This window comes from Phocoena sinus, chromosome 14, assembly GCF_008692025.1.
Source record: "Phocoena sinus isolate mPhoSin1 chromosome 14, mPhoSin1.pri, whole genome shotgun sequence".
NCBI lineage: Eukaryota > Metazoa > Chordata > Mammalia > Artiodactyla > Phocoenidae > Phocoena > Phocoena sinus.
In genome coordinates, this window is record NC_045776.1 from 61480620 (window position 1) to 61499493 (window position 18874).

General features: G+C 36.8%; 1 protein-coding gene across 3 annotated transcripts; it reads right to left on the reverse strand.

The window, feature by feature from the left end:
* Window positions 1–312: 312 nt before the first annotated feature.
* On the reverse strand, window positions 313–18793 carry CEP76 (centrosomal protein 76). 3 transcript variants are annotated; one of them, XM_032602816.1, is made up of 12 exons: window positions 18541–18793; window positions 17694–17849; window positions 16556–16634; window positions 15709–15933; window positions 14203–14388; window positions 12244–12341; window positions 11515–11643; window positions 9306–9494; window positions 6752–6918; window positions 5375–5708; window positions 3101–3318; window positions 313–2312 (listed from the first exon to the last, which is right to left on the reverse strand). In XM_032602816.1, exons 1-12 carry the CDS (start codon window positions 18601–18603, stop codon window positions 2174–2176), a joined length of 1983 nt encoding a protein of 660 aa, XP_032458707.1. In that variant the 5' UTR covers window positions 18604–18793; the 3' UTR covers window positions 313–2173. The 3 variants fall into 3 exon arrangements, with proteins under 3 accessions (XP_032458707.1, XP_032458708.1, XP_032458709.1); XM_032602817.1 differs by lacking the exon at window positions 15709–15933 and having other exon boundaries at window positions 370–2312; window positions 18541–18721; XM_032602818.1 differs by lacking the exon at window positions 3101–3318 and having other exon boundaries at window positions 2169–2312; window positions 18541–18721.
* Between the last annotated feature and the right edge of the window lie 81 nt (window positions 18794–18874).

The following is an 18874-nucleotide window of genomic DNA, read 5'->3' on the forward strand; positions in this document are numbered from 1 at the left end:
CAACTAAAGGAGCCCACCTCCTGCAACTTAAGACCCAGCACAGGACAAAGTGAGAGAGTGGCATGGACTTATATATACTACCAAATATAAAATAGATAGCTAGTGGGAAGCAGCCACATAGCACAGGGAGATCAGCTCGGTGCTTTGTGACCAACTAGAGGGGTGGGATAGGGAGGGTGGGAGGAAGACACAAGAGGGAGGAGATATGGGGATATATGTATAGCTGATTCACTTTGTTATAAAGCAGAAACTAACACACCACTGTAAAGCAATTATACTCCAATAAAGATGTTAAAAAAAAAACAACCCAGCACAACCAAATAAATATATATATTTTTTAAAAAGAACACAATATAAGCATTATATTTTAAAAAGTTTACAATTTTAATAGAAAAACAATTTTTATGACAGAGCTAAATATACAAGGTAAATTTAATTTTTAAAAAGAAAAATTATTAGTAAGAAGAATAGCAGAATTCTAGTGATAAAAGGACTGAAATAATATTTGGAAATAAACCATCTTTAAAGGAAAATATTAATTCATGCCAGACTCTATTAAAGTGCAGAAAAAGGAAATTTATTTTAGAATTTACACCAAAGGCGCATTATAAGTACCTGTGTTACTCTGGCACAATAAGGTAGAAAGCCCAGCCTCAAAGATAATACAGCCTTGATCTCATATATTATACAGTCTGCCTCTTAGTACGTGCCTCATAAAGAGTTTGCTCCAGAAGTTGAAAACTACAAGCCAATTTCTCTGTCAATAGCTTTGTGAGTAATTCCAGCAACAGAGTAAAAGTCTAACTCATATCTCGCTAATCCTCTAAAGTCATGTCAGTCTCTCAAGAAACTCCTCATTGTTTTCAATAAAAATTGATACAGGAGAGATATTTTCAGATTTTTTAAACAAGTGAAATCATAAATATTTATCATATGTAAAAATAAAACAAAAAGTAAATTTTAGGATATCTTTAATTTTTAAAACATTAAATCATCTTATTTGTGATGGTGAATTAAAGTGATGAAAAGAATAACTTGCACAGCCAACAGTACACAGTCACTTTCCTAAGAAGCCCAGCGGGAGAAGGAACTGAACCGAGAGCTGTGCAGAGAGGCTGACGGACCTGCGAAGTAATCCGTCAGGCAGCTTCTTACAGTCAAACTGCTACAGCCTCTTTCTTCAACGCTCACTGTGCTCAATTTAAAATCAAACATCGGCATGGAGGCGCTCACAGAGGCTTATTTTTCAGTGGCTTCACACATAATTCTGATTTAGATTTATCACATATACATCGATGTTTTTACCACAAAGGGAAAAAGAAAGAAAGAAAAACTGTGGTTTCAGAAGATGGACTCCATGAGAGGCTAGTAATGAATCCTCTGACCACAGAAAATCAGCCAGCAACAGACTGCCAATATTAATTACAGAAAACTATTTCTCAACATCGTAACAAAAGGGTATGATAAATTTTTTCTAAAATACCCAATTCACTTTTATAATGAATCAAACTAACAAATATTTATAAATTATTTGTGTACTTTCAAGTGCAGTTCGTTTTGTTACTAATATTTATGCTTTTCTGGTACTAGTTTTTTCCCTGCTCCTGCATCCATATCTTCCCATACTCTCTGGAAAGTCACAAATATCCCTATGGTTATGGGTAAACCACAAAAGTGGTAAACTCATCAAAATGTATTTTCATCTATGTAATAAATAAATCTGTTGTGAAGTTAAAGTCTCCTAACTTATATAAAATAATCCCATTAATCTATGAAAAATAATAATCATATTAATTTTACTATGGCTCAAACCCTTAGACAAATAATGTTCTGATTACCTGCTAATGTAAAGAAAACTGAGTAAATTTTATATTCATATTTAAACTACTGACTACCTATAAACAAAGTAGCATTTATTAAAATAGGATACACACTTAATTTATACTAACTTCCACTCAGATTTATATAAGTTTTTCATCCTTAATTTTTAAATACACACATCATGATTTTTTTCAAACATTATTAGTCAGGTATATACAAAAGTGAAATATGACATCCAAGCCAGACTGTGATTTTTAAAATAATGAACTTCTAAACAGCTAGTAATGTATCAATACAATGTGTAAAATTCCAATAAAATACAGGTATATTCTTATAGAAATGTTAGTTAGTCCTATAGTACTGAGCGATATTTACAAGCAAACATGATCCAAACAGCACATGCAGATTCAGGGTAAGTAAACACTCGGACACGAACTGCCAGTCGCACCTGGTCTCCACGGCAACAGATTATTTCTTCACAGAAAGGAGACCTACAGAAGAAAGAAAATGTATTCAATTAAGAAACGAATTTAGGTTTTACTTTCTTATTCCCAAGAAAGTCAGTATTTAAAATGATTTTTAGGGATAGGGAGGGTGGGAGGGAGACGCAAGAGGGAGGAGATACGGGGATATATGTATACGTATAGCTGATTCACTCTGTTATACAGCAGAAACTAACACACCATTGTAAAGCAATTATACTCCAATAAAGATGTTAAAAAAAAATGATTTTTAAAAATCCTGTCTCTGGGTCTTCCCTGGTGGCGCAGTGGCTGAGAGTCCGCCTGCTGATGCAGGGGACGCGGGTTCGTGCCCCGGTCCGGGAAGATCCCAAATGCCGTGGAGCGGGTGGGCCCGTGAGCCATGGCTGCTGAGCCTGCGTGTCCAGAGCCTGTGCTCCGCAATGGGAGAGGCCACAACAGTGAGAGGCCCATGTACTGAAAAAAAAAAAAAAAAAAAAAAAAAATCCTGTCTCTGCTACCAATGGCTCTATAATTTTGGTAAAACTATTCAAATTATAAACTATTTCCTCATAGTCTATAAATTTTTAAAGTGACACTATATAAGATCAGTGATCCTCAACTAGATTGTACCAAAACCATTGGGAAAATTATCCCGAACTCGCTAGAGCTACATTCCGGTCCTAATGAATCACAACCTGTGGCAGAAGGATGTATCATAAGAGCTGCCTGTGTGACTCTGAACTCATTCCTAAATGAGAACCATACTGATGGCTGAGATTAAGTCAGAAATATCTATGATGTCACAATCCACCTACCGAAGACATGTGGCAAAGGCGCGCCGCGCATTTCTATACACAAAGTGTATTGGGAACCCTTTAAATGTGTGACCATCAGGTACAGCCCTCCTGATGGCGTCCTGAAATTCTTCATTGCCCGCAGATATACTGGTTGTACGCTCAAATTCATAAGATGCCAGAGCAGGTGATAAGAGATAGGAAAGCTGGTCTTCCCAAACAGTAGTGAGGCCAAGATCCTACAGCAATCGAAAGGGAAATTGATTATTTTATTGATTTTAATAATTATTTTAATGTATGCCAAAAGATTTTTAAAACCTGTCATAATTTTCTTAGCTTCCTATTATTATAAGGATACACAGAAGTAAAAATTATAAAAAGAACCACAGGTATCAGGTTTTACTTCTTAGAGAAACAACAAAAATCGGCCAATGCAATGATGTTAGTGAAGGCTCCAAATCCTGTACTTCCTTAATATCCACAAGACCATAAGGAATCATCCTATTGCGGAAGACAGAGTGTCACTGAATTCTGAGGTCACATTTTTTTTTTTTTTTTTTTGCGGTACGTGGGCCTCTCACTGTTGTGGCCTCTCCCCTTGCGGAGCACAGGCTCCAGACACGCAGGCTCAGTGGCCATGGCTCACCGGCCCAGCCGCTTCGCGGCATGTGGGATCTTCCCGGACCGGGGCACGAACCCATGTCCCCTGCATTGGCAGGCGGACTCTCAACCACTGCGCCACCAGGGAAGCCCCCTGAGGTCACATTTTATTTAACTTTAAAGAGTTTAGCAAGGTTGAATCTGCTTAATTTGATTGCTCCCACCATAAATTCAACTGTAGTATGGGAGAAAAGTCAACAAACAAATTGCATATATAATTAAACTCAAATATTTACCAAGCATTTATTCTGTAAAAGGTACCGAAGAGCACAGGCTTTAGGCTCTCAGGGAACTTAAAACATGTTGAAGGCAATTCTAATGTCATTTATAATATCAAATGAACTATTGCTATCTAGACACGTGATATTTTTTTAATGTTACAAACAAACTCAAAACTCTAAATACTTTGATTATCATAACAGATCTAATTTCACATTCAGTTACAACTGGTTTCAAGTGATTCCAAGGTCTATGATCACCTATACTTTTCCTCCGAACCCCACTTGCTGGTTTACAGACACCATTAACTTAGCTAGTGATCATCAATGGCATCCAGCTCAGTTTTGTTTTCTTTTTCTATACAAAGTAACTCTTATAATGTAATAAAATATCAGTTTCATTTGTGAACAGGAGCTAAGAAAACTAAAAGGCAATACAAGCAATGGAGGGCACAAGTCAGGGGCTTTGGCTTCCAGCGGTGCAGTGAGCTGGGGCCCTGACCCACCTATTGCTGCAAACACACTACAGATGCCACATTAAATACTTCCCAAAACATATTCCTAAATGCTCTGAGGAGTTGGCAAGTAGGTAAGATTTTAGAGGCCAAAGCTAAGAGTAATTGGGAGCCCAGAGAACATACTTGATAATCAGCTTGCCTTTGATGGTCTCAAGGAACATGAGTATCAGGGCTCACCCAAGGTGGGGAGTCTACTAGGGAATCCCAAAAAGTAAATTAGAAATCAATCTTCTGTAGAAGTTTTGGACTCTAGTCTTTTGTTGGTTATATGTGTGGCAAATAACTTTTCCCACTCCAAGGCTGCTTTTTCACTCTTAATAATTTCTTTTGATGAACATAAGTTCTTAAAATAAGTTCTTAAAATATACTAATCTTTTCCTTTATGATTAGTTCTTTTTATGTTTCCTTTAAGGCCCTTTACAAAAGAAATCTAAATGACTAATAAGAAGCTTGATCTCATCAGCAATCAGGGAAATGCAAATTAAAGACAAAATGAGGATACCATCTTACATCTACCTACTTTAATGTAATAGAAAAACAAAACAAACCTGGAAAAAAATGAATATGAAAAAAATTAACCCAATATTTTCAATGGGGAATGATGTGAATAAGTACTTTAAAAAGAGGAAATCCAAATTCACAAAAGTCTGAACAAGTCCACCGTTCTTCATTTCTAGAAGGAAGCAATAAATTCTCGAAGTATTGGTGAGTTTAGAAATTTTTGAATCTCAGAACTTTATTCTCATGATTTTCAAAACTACAAGCTTCATAAAGGAAGGGATTGAATTTACTTTGTTTAGGGCTAGAATATTGATTGGCACTATTTTACATGCCTCCCAAATTATTAAATACATAAACAAATGAAAATGCAGGAAAGCACAAACGTCAGTGTTAATTACCTTCCTGTGTTCCGACACGAGTAGCCTGAGCTGCATTTCAATTTCATTGCTTGTTACCGAAGCATCAATCGTGGATGCACACAGCGGAGGGAAGGGAGGGAGGGACGTGGTGGCCCCTGGAGCACACACGGATTTAATTGCTTCCTCACTCATGGGTTTCCATTTGGACTCATCATTCAAATCAAACACACAGCTTTCTACTGAGTCAGAGGGCTGACAGTTTCCCAGGAACATCTGATGATTGAAAACACAACCGATTGTTCGATACGGGTACAACGGTTTGGGCTGTTCAGCAGCTGAAGGCTCATCAGGACTCGTAGGTTTGTGGAGGTACCTAAAAAAGGTTAATCATAATTTTATATAATAAGAACTTAAAAAATAAGACAACAGCAGCTTATTGAGGAAAAAAATTATTCTAACACTTAAGGTCATAACTATTTCCCAAGAGTACAGTTTAATACTTGTTTTTCCTTCTTCTATTTCCAAAATTTGATTACTCTATGTTAACTGTATGGCACATCTTACGATATAGAACCGATTTTATTCCTTTAACACAAGAACATATTCTGTGTATAGCATTAAGATCAAAAACATTTATCAGATAACAAAATAATTTAGTTACACATTTTTAGGTACAACTAATTAAAATGACTATCAACCAAGGAAAAAGAAAACCCAGGAAAATGAGAAGAGGGCCCAGGGCTGTGCCTTCAGGAACTCCCACATTTGAAGATAAAATGAAGGAAAACAGAGAACAGCCAAAGAGGAATAATGAAAACTGAAACACAGTGCTACGAGAGAAGCTAACGAAGAGAATGTTCCAGGAAGGAGGAAACATTTCACTCTTTCAAAATCTGATGACACTGAAAAAAAGTACAGTGGATTTACCAACACAGAGTTAGTAACCACATCAAATTTTCAAAAGAAATGATTTACAACTTGTATTTATTTTTAGGCCTAGGGATGATCATCAGGAAAAACATATGCCGGGACATCCCTGGTGGTCCAGTGGTTAAGACTCCACACTTCCACTGCAGGGGGCGCGGGTTTAATCCCTTCTCGGGGAACTAAGATCCCGCATGCCACGTGGCACGCACGGCCAAAAAAAAAAAGAAAAGAAAAGAAGAAACATAAGCCAATTACACAAAATTAAAAATAAACATAATTCATTTTTTATTAATACCATGTTGGTAAAGAACATTTTAGGTGTACAAATTTTCTTAGAGTTTAGTTCCTAGCTATCTTACTTGAAGCAATTTTTTACATAACCAAAATTATCAATACATGTCTTTGAGTATCATCAATACAAACAAAGAACCTATAGTTTACAACATTTACACCCTCATGTTAATATCCTTATAAACTTAGTTGACAAACCTGTGTCCTGTTAAACTCTCCCAAAAAGTGATGGTTCCATCAGTCCCACACGTCATAACCCATGCGTGGGGCACTCCCTTGGCCTTTGTCCCAACACAGACAAAGGCTTCCAGCCCATATCCGAGAAGGAGGCTGCACAGGAGGTTGGCATGGTCTTCACAGTCTCCCTGGAAATGAAAGGAAGTAAAATTAACTATTTACTGCTTCATATTGTTTCCTCTTTAAATATTTAAATACAAAATTGCAATTAAAAAGTATTATTAAATTTTCACTTTTAATCATTAGTCCAGTGTTAAGCTAAAACAATGAGGGGACAAAAAGAACATACAAATTTTAAAAGCACCTATTTTACAAAGTCAGTGCCTACAAATCTGATGGTCATAATATGTACACTCTAAGATTCCAAAGTTTATAAAGAACTCATACAACATAGAAGGAAAGCAGTAAGAATTTAAAGATAAATAGCTAAAGGGCATGAACACACAACCTGACAAATCATATAGTAGGAAATGAAAATAAACAGGAAAATACTCAAACTTAAATTAAAACAATGAATTAAAGTATCTATACATGATCGTTTTAAGGAAATACATACATAGAAAAAAATGATTGGATAAAAGAACAACAGAACACCAACAATAGCTACAATTAGCGTAGATTATATATATATAGTTTCCCCTTCTCTTGTCTAAACTCTCTTTGATAATGTTATATTACTTTCACAATTTTAAAAAATTATGAAACAACAAAAATAATAGAAAATATCTGACATTTTCTGGGAAAAAAGTATTAAAATTAATTAAACAGTAAGGCTATAATTATATGAAGATATTTAAGTGTAGGACTACAGGTAATATACAAAAGCAAAAATAACTATTGAGGTCAGTGTTAGAATGAGGGATGATTTCTTTCCCCCCAAATTTTGCATTAGTGGCTCTACACTGCTGTCTTTTAATTAACAATAATAAAACAAATAGCACCTTATAATTGTTAAATTGACTTTTGAAAAATATAATATCCAACCTTTTAGACCCAGTTATTTCTATACATGAGATTTTGTATTAGAAAAAAATTTCAAAAGAAAAATAACAATATAACCAAAGACATTCAATGCAAAAATTCATTCACAGTGATATCAAAAAACTTGGAAGCAAGCCTAACTTAGCCAAAAGAAACAGTTCCTATGATGGCAAAACAGATCCTATGACAACAAAACAGTTAAGCAGATTTTGTATATCAACTCATGAAAACTTTATTCAGCCATTAAAAGACGGAGATCATAATGACTGTAGCGACACATAGGAAAATGTTCAAAACATAATGCTAATTTATAAAAGCAGGGCACAAAATTTTATTTATATCAATTATAATTATGGAAAAATCGTATATACACAGGAGAGAAACATAAAAATATAAAAATAGATGAAAAATAGAATTATGGGTGAAATTTCACCTTTACTGTTGTAAAGCTATTGTTTGTGCAAGAAAAATATTTTAAATAATTTTCAAACTTCTAAGTCAAGCTGTGCTATCTCTTCAAATACACTCAGGTAAAGAAAATAAAACAGAGAATCAAAGGGGGTGATTATTTGTTTTACAAAAGAATTATTTAGATAATAATTTAAAATGTGTACCATTCCTACTATATTTGAAATTTTTATTTTAAGTTTAAATCCATATATACAACTTCTGGGAACTACAACTTGGGAATAAATCAAAATAATTTTTTTGATAAGTAATGTTTAACTGTTTTCAATTGTCTTTAAAAATCTTTCCAATTGACAAATCAATCTCTAATCTAAATGGTTTCTTCCAATGTATAAGCTTTGCCTTGTGAATACCCATATGTACTATTTACACAACTTCAGACTAAAAATTATTTCAAAACAATAATACATTAAAGAAATTTATTTTTTCTGTTGTGTTTCAACAGAGTTGGAATGCTAAAGATAGTCTTGTTTTCATAATATCATCAAAATTTTAGAACACAGAAAATTAGAAAATATACCATAATATATAAAATTAGTTTACTGAAATCATTTACGTTCAACATCAATATATATACACAAATTCTTAAATATATGCTTATATTTGGAACTAAATACCGTGCAATCCAACATTTTTTTCCATATTCATTTTGTAACTGCCATTTTCTCTTTAAAAAAAAAAGTACCATCTAAGCAAATTTTAACCCATGAACTAAACCCATGAACTAACCCATAAACTAAAAGGCCATGGTTCTGGTCTTGGTGCTATATCTAATTCACTGTTTACCTCTCCACCTTGGTTTCTGACACTATAGTGCTTGTAGGTCCCTACACCTCACAAAAATCACATTATGTTAAATAAGAAATTACATGAGAAAATAAAGATGTGAAGTTTTTTTTTAATGTACTGACATTTAAATGTTAAGGAAAATGATGAAAACAAGATCCTGACTTGTTCAAATTGACAATACGTACTTTTTTCCGAAGTTAATTCTTTTACAAATATACCATAAACTCACAATAACTATGATGTACTGGTTTTTAGTTCTATTATGTGTGTAGGATACCTTGTTTCTACAGAGAAAGGCCAGCAGAGTGCACCACTGTTCCTGTTTACCTCCTCCTCCGATAACAGGGGCTCTTTCATAACCAAGGACATTAACAAATCTTGCTGCTTGCCTTGGAGTATCCAGAAGCCTCCCAGCTCGAAGTGGTTTAACATAAGAACAGACTGGTCTATTTATCCCATTTTCATCCTGGAGGAGAAGGGGAAAACATTATCTGTAATGACAGGTTAATCATTCCCAATTTTAACACTTTTTCTTAGAATACATTAATAAGAGGAAGTAATTCTGGACACCACTTCCTGAGTGCTCACGGGACATGCAGCACTAGGCTACTAAGTGTTGTGCATGCAATTTTTCTTTTAATCCTCATAACATCTCTTATTATTTTCATTTCATCGATAAAGAAACTGAAGCTACACGCAGAGCAACTAAGCCCGTGTGCCACAACTACTGAGCCCTCATGCCACAACTACTGAGCCCTCATGCTACAACTACTTAAGCCCGCACACCTAGAGCCCATGCTCTGCAACTAGGGAAGCCACCACAATGAGAAGCCCACACACTGCAACGAAGAATAGCCCCTGCTCGCTACAACTAGAGAAAGCCGGCGCACAGCAACGAAGACCCGACGCAGCCAAAAATAAATAAATACAATAATAAATAAATAAAGTTAAAGAAACTGAAGCTACAGCTATTACACAACAGAGCCAGGATTCAAACACTGAGCCATGTGACTCCAAAGTATGTGACAGTAAGAACTTAAACCATCGTACGACCCAGCAATCCCACTCCTGGATGTACATCCAAAGCAACTGAAATCAGCATCTCAAAGAGATACCTGCACACCCATCCCAGGTCACTGCAGCATTATTCACAACGGCCAAGTTACGGAAACACCTAAGTGTCCATCAAGGGGTGAATGGATAAAGAAGGTGTGGTGTGTATGTATACACAACAGGACATTATTCAGCTCTTCCATGTGCCATTTCTCTGATCCACTTCCTCCCTCCCTCCCTGTGCAGGTCCCCCCTCTGGTCCGGGATTCCACAGGGCAGTGAATAACCGCACCCTAGACTATATAGACAGCAGGGAGCCAGTTATACCTCAACTGGTTTCTCTTCACCCTTGTCCTGACGTCACCTGCCCAGTCATTCAACGTATAGACAACGTTATTGGAAAGTCAGAAGCCACTTCCCGCATTTCCACCACCAGTCAACTAGGTTTCCCATTCTCAAGCTCCTCACCTAGAAACTGAACCATTTTTAGCCTGTTCTAAAATCTAGGGAATGTAAGTTAAAGCTAGACAAATGTATAGGATCTGAGAAATACTACCCAAAATACACTATACTCATATAAAAGCACCTACTCGAGGCTCAATATATATAAAATATTTGAATGGTTCCTCAGAAGTTGTAAAAAAAAAAAAAAAGGATCTGACCATTTATCTTATGTTGGTTCATTAATAAGAGAAAATGGGCTTAGGATACAGAAAAAGTAGCGGCAGAGGGACTTCCCTGGCTGTCCAGCATTTAAGACTCTGCGCTCCCAATGCAGAGGGCCCAGGTTCAATCCCTGGTTAGGGAACTAGATCCCACACGCTGCAACTAAAGATCCCGGGTGCCCAGCTAAGACCTGGCACAGCCCAATAAAAATAAATAAATATTTTAAAATTATAATACAAATAAACAACAGAGGCAGAGATACATAACTAAATTTTTGCTGTAAAATATTGCTGATCACCAGCTTAGAGATCTGGGTTAAATAAAATTATTACATGCAATATTGTTTGCCTTAAAAAAGTACCCTAACAAAAAAATACATGCCTACACTCCCAATTCTGCACATGAAAGTTGAATTTATATATAAATTGCAAAGTGTCCCAGTACTTAATTATTTAGTACAAAGTATCTATCAAGGACACACTCCAAGTTAAACAAAATGAATTTTCATCTAATTTAAATCAAATATATTCAAAAAAGGTTTAGAAAAACAATTGAAAAAGAAAACCAAAATAAAACAAAGATTGTGTTATGTCACTCACCTACTTACTACTGTAAGAGAGCACTACAAAATCAGCATTCTATTTTATAAATAAACTTTCATTTGTCTGGAATAAATACATTTTACAAATTCAAGTTAAATGAAATTTACATTTACAACAGTAAATCTCAAATACAGGTGTGAAGCTTTTCTCATACAATTTACAAACCTGTGCAAAAATCTTAACCAGCCGTGAATTGTGTGAGGGTCGAATTTGCAAATATTCTCTCCACCACTGCTTAGCATACACAAGAAATAACCGCTCTTTCTCTGCAGTTTTCTGACGTTCCAAAGCAAGCTTGAAATTTAAAAGATATATATCAATTTATATTCATTCTGCTTAATTAATTACTTCAAATATGTAACAAATCTCTGCATTTCCTCCATCGTTACCAGTACCCTAATCGAAGACACCACCATCGCTTGTCTGTAAGGGCCTCCTAACTGGTGTCTCCCTGTTCTCACACTTCCCAGGACAATCCAGTCTCCATACAGTAGTCAGAGCCACCATTTTTTTTTTTTTTTTTTGAGGTATGCGGGCCTCTCACTGTTGTGGCCTCTCCCGCTGCGGAGCACAGGCTCCGGACGTGCAGGCTCAGCGGCCATGGCTCACAGGCCCAGCTTCTCCACGGCATGTGGGATCCTCCCCGACCGGGGCACGAACCCGTGTCCCCTGCATCGGCAGGCGGACTCCCAACCACTGCGCCACGAGGGAAGCCCCAGAGCCACCATTTTTGACCCCAGACAAAAATTTTTAAATGATGATTCATATTGTCCTTCTCTTGCTTAAAACTAACAAATGATAATTTTCTAAAAAGAGAACACTTTCTACAATTAACAGGTAAATATACTACTATGAAAACACACACACAAAGAAGAGAAATTCAGGATTATTTACCTGTGTGTTCACTACTTCCTGAGATAATGTTTGATTGAGTGGTGGGTACATCTCAAGTTTTATATTTAAAATTCCCACAGAAACTTTTGATTCTGTGCCTGTAAATGTAAATAAATGTAACTTCAGACGTTTTAATACTATATATATTTAGTCAATCAAAGTTCAACCAAAATAATTTAAGAATTTTTGTACTTTACCACTTACATGAAATAAAGATAATACTTAATGTCATCTTTAATATTCATATTAAAAATGAACCAAATCAAATTAGTTTTTATTTTGTTCAAAGGCCTTTATCTAGTTATAAGGAGATTACCTATTTTCTTAGCTTCCAAATCACATTTTAAAGGACTTTCCAGACCTAAAGAATTTATGATTCTTGATTATCTTCATTAAAAACAAAGTCAAAGCAACTGGTTTTATTTTTCTTCTTTTTTTTAGTATCAATAATGTATATGTGTCAATCCCAGTCTCCCAATTCTTCCCACCCCCCCCTTGGTATCCATACATTTGTTCTCAACGTCTGTGTCTCTATTTCTGCTTTGCAAATAGGATCATCTGTACCATTTTTCTAGATTCTGCATATATGCATTATTACACGATATTTGTTTTCCTCTTTCTGGCTTACTTCACTCTGTATGACACTCCTTAGGTCCATCCACGTCTCTACAAATGACCCAATTTCATTCCTTTTTATGGCTGAGTACAAAGCAATTGTTAACACCTCATTCTCAGAAAATATTTATACATTTTGTCACATACAGTAATTTCCATTTATCCCTTCCCATTTTTCACATTACATGTGAATACAAATTTTTAATCCATGCCTGGATCTAAAGAATTAGAAAACAAATATACTTCATACCAGAACTATTTAATATTTCTTTGATGAATCAGAAATTTCCAGGTCATTCTATGACTATTGTGTTAGGTCTACATTTGAAAACAAATAATAGGTATCTCTTTTGAGAATAAATATCCTGGGACTTCCCTGGTGGTCCAGTGGTAAGACTCTGCACTCCTAATGCAAGGGCCCCGGCTTCAATCCCTGCTCAGGGAACTAGATCCCGCACGCCGCAACTAAGACCCAGCGCAGCCAAATAAATAAATAAATATATATTTTTAAAAATCTCCTACATAGAGCTTTCTCCCTACTATTTACTTATGGAAAAACGTATTCTGGGTTCTAACTTATCTAAATTACTAAAGCTCTATTGTCCACTGGCCAAGTTTAACTCTGTAACCAAATTTCAATACCACAAGTATTGGGTCGGCCAAAAGGTTCGTCCAGGTTTTTCCATAAGATCTTTTTGATCAACCCAGTAATTGCATAATATGTAGTGTTTAAAACAGTGCAGGTTTTATTTTGTTTTTCATTCCACTAGCAAATATGTATTACGTATCAGGTAGCATGCAAGAGTCCAGGAAAACAATGGTGACAAGACAGGTACCATCTCCGTTCTCAAACAATACTACCATTGATACTGACATTGAGCAAATTAGCCCTTCTTTGAGCCCCTTTCCCACCTGTAAAAGGTTAGAAGAATACCTACTCCATGTTCTGCAAGAACCGCTGGTACAGGAAGGCCCTGGCACTGATGGGATGCGCAGTATTCTGGGCTGTGCTAGGATGGAGGTTGTCACGTATGGGTGAGTGCATTCGTGTGTGTGTGAAGAATCTTAACTTTCTTTATAGCAAATAAATTTGGAGGAAAAAAGCCGTCAAGATTTCTTTATGCATCTCACAGAAAAAAAATTTTTTTCCTTTAGACAAGGCCAGAGTGACTGTGAAGTTCTATAACTGTAATTATAGAACTGTAATTACAGAACCACTGTAATTCCAATGAAACTCTTTTTACACGTTTCCCCCTTGGCTTACAAAGGCATTTTTAAAATGTAAAATGTATTTACAAACCAACTGTGGCTATAAAAAGGTAACAGTGATATTAATCATCATACCTACACCCATAAGTTCCACAGTAAGATTGGTCACTCCATTTTCTGAGCCCAAAACCGATCGCCATTCAAGAAAATAGGATGCTACTAAAGTGGTCTCGGCAAATATGTCTGTTTTGATTAGCACCATATGAACTGGGTCACTTATTGATAACATTGTTGTTGAATCAGCCATTCTAGTTCCATCACCTAGCAACATAAACAAAAAAATTACACCACATTACATATCCAGTTAGACCAACGTAAAAGAATACATTCATTGAAAAGGATACTAATAATAAACAAATAAAATCAAACAGAGCAAGTTGGCAATGCCTCAGGAAGCATGCTACAGACTGGGAATAAAAAGTATAGTCCCATTTGTATCACTAACTTTTGAGAGGACTGGGGGAACTGTGACAAGTTACTTAGTTACTTAATGCATATTGGTGTTTTCTGACCTCTAAGAGGTAAGTCTGCTCTTCAAAAGTACATAAAAAAAAAAAAGTACATAAATAATATATGCTACCACAATAAAAGGCCTTCAAATATGTCAACATTCCCCTTTAATATTTCCCTTTAATAAAGGTACCATTATACCATTATTCCCCTTTAATAAAGGTATTTTAGGAATAAAATACCTTTATCCCAAAGCCTCTAGAAACAACCACTGTATTACCTACACAAAACTGAAATATCCAGCACCTTGGAGCTAGCAATTTAAGCCATTAACTGCCTTATTAAGGTAACATTTTTCACCGGGTAAAAAGTAACAAAATTTTAGTAGTGCATTAGCCATCTCAGTAATCTAAAATTCTGAACGTATAATTATAAAACTGTTAAGTTTACAAATATGTTATGAAGATTTTGACACTGACAACTAAAATATGTAAGATACCTTTACAGAAAGAAACAATGTAAAATAATTACAGTAATCAAGCATCATAATTTTAAAGTCATAAAAATGAGTAATAGATTCACATCTAAACTTTGATTGTAAAAGTTATGTGACATCATAAATCTAGCCATCTTTCATAAATGAGAAGGATCCTGTCTCATTCTCCACCTAACAAGCATTTAAATTTTTATTACTAAAGAACCAACCATTAAAACAGTCAAAAAATAATATTCAGGGGGCTTCCCTGGTGGCGCAGTGGTTGAGAGTCCGCCTGCCAATGCAGGGGACACAGGTTCGTGCCCCGGTCCGGGAAGATCCCACATGCCGCAGAGCGGCTGGGCCCGTGAGCCATGGCCGCTGAGCCTGCGTGTTCGGAAAAATTAAAAAAAAAAAAAATAATAATAATAATAATATTCAGGGAAAACTAATTTGCAAAAAATAAAGCAAGAAGGTAGGTGTAAGTAGTTTAAGTAGAAAAAAGCAGTGAGGGAAAAAAAATAAAACAAAAGACTGGGAGATTCAACCATTATAAATCTCTCCTTAAGCAGAAATTGTTTATTGCAGAAGTTGTACTGCAATAAAACCTAACGAAGATTTACAAAATTAAATGGCAATTTATTATTGCTCCTTACCTAAATTTTCTCTGTGTACTTCAAGTAAAAAGCCATCATGAAAATCTGGTTCACAGGCACATGGAACAGGTTTAGAACGAAAACGTTGGTTTCGAAAATGTAAACATAAAGTAAAGGTTGAACAAGCTTGTCCTGGTAAAGGCTCAGGTTCTTGCAGATGTTCCAAGAAAGCTTTTCCACCCAAAACCTGAAGGTAAAGATACCTCCGTGTTGGATCAATATTAGCTGTAAAGTGTAGCAATATATATGAGGAAACTGCCAATTAACTTAAGCAATGTGATCAAGACAATAGGAAATAATAACTTGACAGAAATAAAACCAAAGACTAAATAAAGAGTAACATATTTACTAAATACCAGGCCCCTGTGTACCCCGCGAAAAAAAGATACCCAATATGATATCTTTTTCTGAATTTACACTCTGGCTACTTTCTCCCAGCTAGAAAGGAGTCAGAGCCAAGGTTTAGGATACCTTTATTTTTTAGTTGATTATCCAACATTCCTTCACCTCCACAAAGCAACTCAGTCAATTACCAACTCAGCTAGTATACTTGTTAGATAATTACATTGCCATTAAAAAAGCAAGGCTGTACAATTTATAAGATATATTAATAAAATATGAGAAACAGGTGGTCCTGTTTTTGCTTCCACCCAGCTATACATTAAATCTTCTGATATACTTCATGCAAAATAGAATCTAAGTTTTTTGGATGATTAATCACAAAAATATAAGTATCTCATTCTGGAAAAAAAAATCGAAATGTTTTCTATCAAATACCAAACAGTACAGCCCATCAATATGCAGTACTATCCACAACTAAATTAATGTTAAAAAGAAATATACATACTTTTTTTTAACAACGTTGATTGTCTGTCAGTAAAGCCAACAGGTTTTGGAGAGGAAGGGAGTTCTTGATCAACATTATCCTAGAACGGCAGAAAAAAATCAAAACAAATTAGAAAACAAAAATTATAGTTAAGCAAGGAAATGCCAATAATGGGACTAAGAACTGAACCAAAAGTAGATAGGATAAAACCCCCTCAAAATGTCCTTACCTTCCTAGCATAGTTAAAATAATGAAAAGCCTGCCAAAACAGTAATGCAACTGGTCACTCCTAAAGTCTAACACGAAGGAATTAATGTTCAAGCCATGTCCACAGAATGCTAAAATAAATTCTTAACACTTTACAAAAGGTTACATTTTCTCCAAACCTCATATAACATCCGGCTTGTGATTCCACCAGGACCAGAACTGATTTTAATAAGGAAGTGACACATTCACACAGCAGAAGCTGTTACTAGGTCAATTTTTATAACAAATGAGTTTATAAACCTCAAAAACCAAAAAAGGATGCTGTACTAAAACACTTATTCCCTGGTGTATTATGAAGTCCATCCAATTTTCACAATATATTACCTAGGTATTGAGGTCACAGTCTCTCATTATTGCCTCAGTTTCAAAAGAAGACCTACTTACTAATTTGTGCACTGAGAGGCTATCACCTCACTACTGACCTATTTGTATGAAAAGATTTGAAGGTTCTTATGCAGACAATTATTTTCTTAAAGAAACTGATAATTTGTTCATCTTAGAAAACATAGTGCCAAAAGAATGTGTTTATTTTAAAAATAAGCTTAATCTAGAAAAATTATAGAATATTAGTAAAAAAGAATTAGGTTGGAGTGAACTAATTTGACTAATATATACACTTAAAGTTACAGACCTAGAAAATAACAAGAGAAAACTCTCACTGCCAAGGGAATAATCAGGTCCATAACTACAATTTCACTGAGGCATAATCCTACCTGCTCCATTCAAGAGTAGAGTAGCTCATACTTGAGACAAGGATATTACTAGACAAAATGGTCTTATTTAAAAAGTAGTTTTACTAAAAGGAGAGGCCCCAAATATGGACCCTACGAGCAGCAGTAAGCATGAGAACATACTTAGACTCTCAAATTTTTTCCTCTAAAAGATTACTCACAGTAACAAAATTAAGTTCTTTCATCACATCATCAATGATTCCCCGGCGTCTAAGGGCTTTGATCAAATCTTCCGTTGATAACTGTTGTTGATCAGGTGCCAGTTCTTCCCGTATGGTCTCAGCAAGGATTTCTCTTATCCTGCCATGGACATCCATCTATGCAGAAAACTCGCATTACGGCTTACAACGTTACAAATCAGTCAAAGATTGCCAACTAGCTAACCTCTTTCTAAAATACTGACCCGCCCCCCCAAAAATAATAATCATAATGAGAGTGTAGACTAAATTCAGAAAGACCTCTGAAGTAACAATAAATGTGAAATTGTCACCGAAATTCACTGAGAATAAAGAAAACGTTTTTAAGAGGAAAAAAACCTTTAAAGATGAATTTTTTAGTACGAATTCTAGAAATAAGCTCTACTGGTTATCTATTACCTTTGCTAGCATTTCCCCACAAATAACACTCAACCGAAACCAGTTTTTTGAGAGTAGAGACCTGCAGGAGACGATCAAAGACTAAGTGTCAGCTTTCAACTTTTTAGATGTGACCGTGAGTTAACTGACTGACCCTTTATGAATCTGGGGGACACAATGCCGTGTCAAGACCACGGCGGGGCTGAAAGACGCCGACACTCGGCACAGGCACGCGGCGGGCGGGAGGCGGCTGCTGCGGGGCCCCAGCTGAGCCCCAAGGACCGGCAACACTTCCACTCCAGAGCACCGGCAGCCCCTCCGCCTCCACCTCCCCGGTGAAGCTACGGCCTGCGGCCCCACAGCTGTGCTCGACGCGACTCCGCGGGGCTTGCCTCCCGCCCCAGCCCGGCCCCCGCCGCCCGCCCCGCCTCGCCTTGCTCAGCTGCTGGTGGATGAGCTGCTTCAGCTCGGACGCCTTCTCCGGAGGCAGCGACATGCTGGGCTCCCCTTCGGGCTCCCCGGCCGCCGCAGCGTCTCCGCGGCGGAGCGAGAGCCCGCGACCGCTCGACTCGCGCGCTCCCGGACCGCCGCGTCAGGCAGGCGGGGAAACCTGGCGGCGCCAACTGCTGTTTCCAAACGGCAGCCGGGCTGCCCTCGCGCCGCCTGTCAGTCATCTCGGCCGGCGCCCCCCGGTCGGCCCCGCCCGCCGCCTCCATGCGGGGCCCGCCGGCTCCCTGCGGCGCCGCCCCTGCCACCGCCCCTCCACG